This window comes from Amaranthus tricolor, chromosome 6 (genome assembly GCF_026212465.1).
Source record: "Amaranthus tricolor cultivar Red isolate AtriRed21 chromosome 6, ASM2621246v1, whole genome shotgun sequence".
NCBI classification, from domain to species: domain Eukaryota; kingdom Viridiplantae; phylum Streptophyta; class Magnoliopsida; order Caryophyllales; family Amaranthaceae; genus Amaranthus; species Amaranthus tricolor.
The window spans coordinates 27,361,321-27,365,675 of NC_080052.1; the positions used below are offsets into that span (position 1 = coordinate 27,361,321).

A 4,355-nucleotide genomic window follows, 5' to 3' on the forward strand; every position below is an offset into this window, starting at 1 on the left:
TACTCCAAATTGATATGTACAAGTAAAATATCACAATAATAATCTCATGTCGCTTCTAATATAAAATGAAATACCGCAAGTTACAAGTTAAAAGTTACAACAAGATCAAAGTTTGATATAATGAAATACTTCTTCCACTCTGAAATACTCGCTACATTATGGTAATTGACACTATTCATCGTTCAAGATTATTTTTATATATTATGGTTATATGTAACAAAAAATATATATACAAGTAGGACTTGTTTGAATCATCTAAACACATACTTTCATAAAATTAATCTTATAGAATTTTTAAATGTACACATTTTAATATATAAATGATTAAAATAACATATTAAATTGAATAAAAAGTAAAATATAACATTAATATTAGAACATAAGAAATAATATAAGATAAAAAAATATGGAAAATTATTTTTTTCAAAAAAAAGCATGGGTAGCCTATGATACCTATTGTTCATTAATACATCTGCCTATTGCCATATATACCAAACACCCCTTATAGAACTAACAAAGAGACTTGCTCATGATTTTTATTTATTAAGGCAAATACATAAGATGAGATATTAAGAGAGTATTTTTATGGACAAAGACAAAACGGTATTCTCAATTGAGAAATTAATACAATTTAAAATATGTACTGAGATGTGATTATGTGAAGATAAAATATGCATTTTGAAGTGAACTGAAAGACAAGCACAGAGAGGATGAGCTACGCAAATCCGTCAACAATGGCTACCCATTGCTCATCATTCTATGATTCTCAAACTCTCCCCTCCAAATTTCTTCACCGCACTCCATTCTCTTCTTCACCGTCTTCACATTTTCGTCACTCTCTCCCTTTCACATCCAAACCTGTCAAATCCTCTCAACTCTCTCTGCAGGACCCGATTCAAGTTCAACCCACCCCTAGTCCAGATACCCAAAGGAAATCCTCTCTTTCTTCATCATCATCATCATCATCATCATCATCATCAAAGAATTATATCTGGGTCAATCCAAAAAGCCCAAGGTCTGCACAGCTTCGAAAACAGTCCTACAATTCAAGGTACTCTTATCTTGTTAATATTTCGCATTCTTTAGACTCATGTGATGCAACCCCTGAAGATGTTTCTAGAATTTTGTTGGGTTTTGGAGATAATTTTGTTGAGCAGGATGCTGTAATTGTGCTGAACAATATGAACAACCCAGATACTGCTTTATTGACTCTTAACTATTTTCAGAATAAACTTAAATTGAGTAGAGAAGCTGTGTTATATAATGTTACAATGAAGGTTTTGAGGAAATGTAAGGAATTAGATAGAGCAGAGAAAGTGTTCGACGAAATGATTGAAAGAGGTGTTAAACCTGATAATGTTACATTTTCTACTATTATTAGTTGTTGTAGGATGTGTAATTTACCCCATAAAGCTGTTGAATGGTTTGAAAAGATGCCGGCTTTTGGGTGTAATCCTGATGATGTTACTTATTCTGCTATGGTTGATGCCTATGGAAGGGCGGGGAATATGGATATGGCTTTGGGTTTATATGATCGTGCGAGGACTGAGAGGTGGTTGATAGATGCTGTGACATTCTCCACTTTGATTAAGATTTATGGGAAGACGGGGAATTTTGATGGGTGCTTGAATGTGTATGAGGAGATGAAGGCTCTTGGGGTTAAGCCTAATTTGGTTATATATAATACGTTGCTTGATGCAATGGGACGTGCCAAAAGACCTTGGCAAGCCAAAAATATTTATAAGGAGATGATCAACAATGGAATTTCTCCGAGCTGGGGGACTTATGCTGCTCTATTACGGGCCCTTTGCCGGGCTCGTTATGGTGATGATGCCGTTAAGGTTTATAAGGAAATGAAAGAGAAGGGGTTTGACTTCAATGTTATTCTTTTTAACTCTCTTTTAGCAATGTGTGCTGATTTGGCTTATGTTGATGAAGCTATACAAATCTATGAAGAGATGAAGGCCTCTAAAACTTGTGAACCTGATAGTTGGACGTATTCGTCTATGATTACTATATATTCGTGTAGTGGACAAGTCGTAGAGGCAGAGAATGTGCTAAATGAAATGGTCGAGGCTGGTTTTGAACCCAATATCTTTGTTTTTACATCGCTCCTACAGTGCTATGGAAAGGCCAACCGAACGGATGATGTAGTGAGGACTTTCAATAGAGTTTTGGAATTGTGTATAACTCCTGATGATAGGTTTTGCGGTTGCCTTCTAAATGTCATGACACAAACACCAAAAGAAGAATTGAGTAAGCTTATCGAGTGTGTTGAGAAGGCTAATCATAACCTTGGTAATGTTGTTAAAATTTTATTAGAGGGTGAAACCAGTGAAGGACATTTCAAAGGAGAAGTATCTGAACTCTTTGATACAATAAGCATCGATGTTAAGAAGGCTTATTGTAATTGTTTGATTGACTTATGTGTCAACCTTAATTTGTTGGACAGAGCATGTGAACTTTTGGACTTGGGGCTGTCTTCTAAAATTTACACTGATATACAATCAAGAACTCCCTCTCAATGGTCTTTGCACTTGAAATCCCTTTCACTTGGAGCAGCTTTGACTGCATTACATGTTTGGATGAATGACTTGACAAAGGCCATTGAAAGTGGAGATGAGCTTCCTCCACTACTAGGTATTAACACAGGACATGGAAAGCACAAGTACTCAGAGAAAGGATTAGCAGGTGTATTTGAGGCTCATCTAAAAGAACTTAATGCACCATTCCATGAGGCTCCTGATAAGATTGGATGGTTTCTGACAACAAAAGCTGCAGCCAAGTCATGGTTGGAGTCTCGAAAGTCTCTCGGTTTAGTCTCTGGTTAGTCTTTGACTGCTGTTGGGGAGGAATTTATCATTTATTGTTGCAGAGTTATAGTAAGTGCTTTTTTTGGGCCATTTCGTTTACATTACATCTAATAGGTAGAGCTAATCTACTCCCCTTGGTTATAATTCTTCAATAGTTGTGTGACCAAATTTGGCCTTGTTTGATTGTATTTATTTGTTAAGTTGAAATTATAAAAGGAATTAATAAGTGCTTCTATATGCCCTAGTTGATGTTGTTACAAAACCCACTCTTTTTCTAGCATACCGTCAGGAAATCGTGAAGATATCTTAAGAATCTCACCATGTCATTCATATCACGTTGAGGTGTTGTTGTATGCTTGAGAATCGAGGCTCTTAGATACTATCCTTTTTGCCTAGAAATAAATTTCTTATGGAATGCCTGCAAAGAGTTGTCACATTTTGCTAGCAGCCCTACTTAAAATTGAGTAGTGGGAAGATCCAAAAGGCATAATCACTATTATGATACCCGGTGATTCCTTGAGACCTTAAGTTGTGAGAAGTACCTATAGACACTAGATTTGAGTGATTATCATATGATTTTGTGACTTACTTTATTTGTTATTTTGCTGAAAGAAGTTGAAAGTAAAAAAAAAAAAAAAACATATTTTGAGATATGATTAAAAGATCTCAAGTAGAGCGGGAAATATCTTCAAAGAAAAGTGTGTAATTCCTGTGTGAGGATGATACATGGTATGTTGCTATAGCATATAGAGATTGTGTGGATACTCTAATCATGAAATGTCTGAAATTCTGATTTTCCTTAACTAAGAAAATCAATCCCATAATTGTCCACAATCCAAATATATTATAGGCTCTTTTGTTCATTCCTTCCTATATGATCATGCAAATCCCTATTCCTGTCGTTTGTCACTCCTGTTATCAAGGTGATCTTCAGTCCAGCTCTTTTTCTTTTAAGTTATACTCCTCAAGGATTTACATTTCCACTTACTTTTGGATTTTCTGACCTTCTTTGCACACAACTAAAACAAATGGAAACAATTTTTTTTCTAGACTTCAAAAGCCGTTCTCTTGTCTCGAATTTGGGTTCTATCCTTTGGATATGTCTACCCATTTGACTTAACATATGCATCTCAGCTATGCCTATTTTCCTACAACAATCTTTTCTGATAGCTCAAGATTTTGACCTATAATTTGTGTTTGTCTAATGGGAATCAGATAGAGTGTTTTCTTTAACTTTAGTGGGACACAACATACCTTTCTTTGTTATAACCCTCCACATACATATTGGTTTGTACTTCCTCATACATATTATAGTCTATAATAATATACTTACACAACATACCTTTCTTTGTTATAACCCTCCACATCACTATCCTTGGTACTTTGACTTAGGCCTTCTATTTGTCCTGTACTACACTAGTACTACGTTTGTTGCCACATTAGTTGAATAACTTATATGGTAGATTGTCCTAGCATAGAGCAAAATTGGTTTATAAAACTGCTTGTGCGTCTCCTGAGGCATTCTATTTGTGTTTTGGGGAT

General features: G+C 35.2%; 1 protein-coding gene across 1 annotated transcript; it reads left to right on the plus strand.

Annotated features, from left to right (window-relative positions):
• The first annotated feature begins 534 nt into the window (after positions 1-534).
• LOC130814843 (pentatricopeptide repeat-containing protein At4g16390, chloroplastic) lies at positions 535-3,048 on the plus strand. Its single transcript, XM_057681074.1, has one exon. The coding sequence runs from the start codon at positions 711-713 to the stop codon at positions 2,829-2,831; it is 2,121 nt and encodes a 706-aa protein (XP_057537057.1). The 5' UTR covers positions 535-710; the 3' UTR covers positions 2,832-3,048.
• The last annotated feature ends 1,307 nt before the right edge of the window (positions 3,049-4,355 follow it).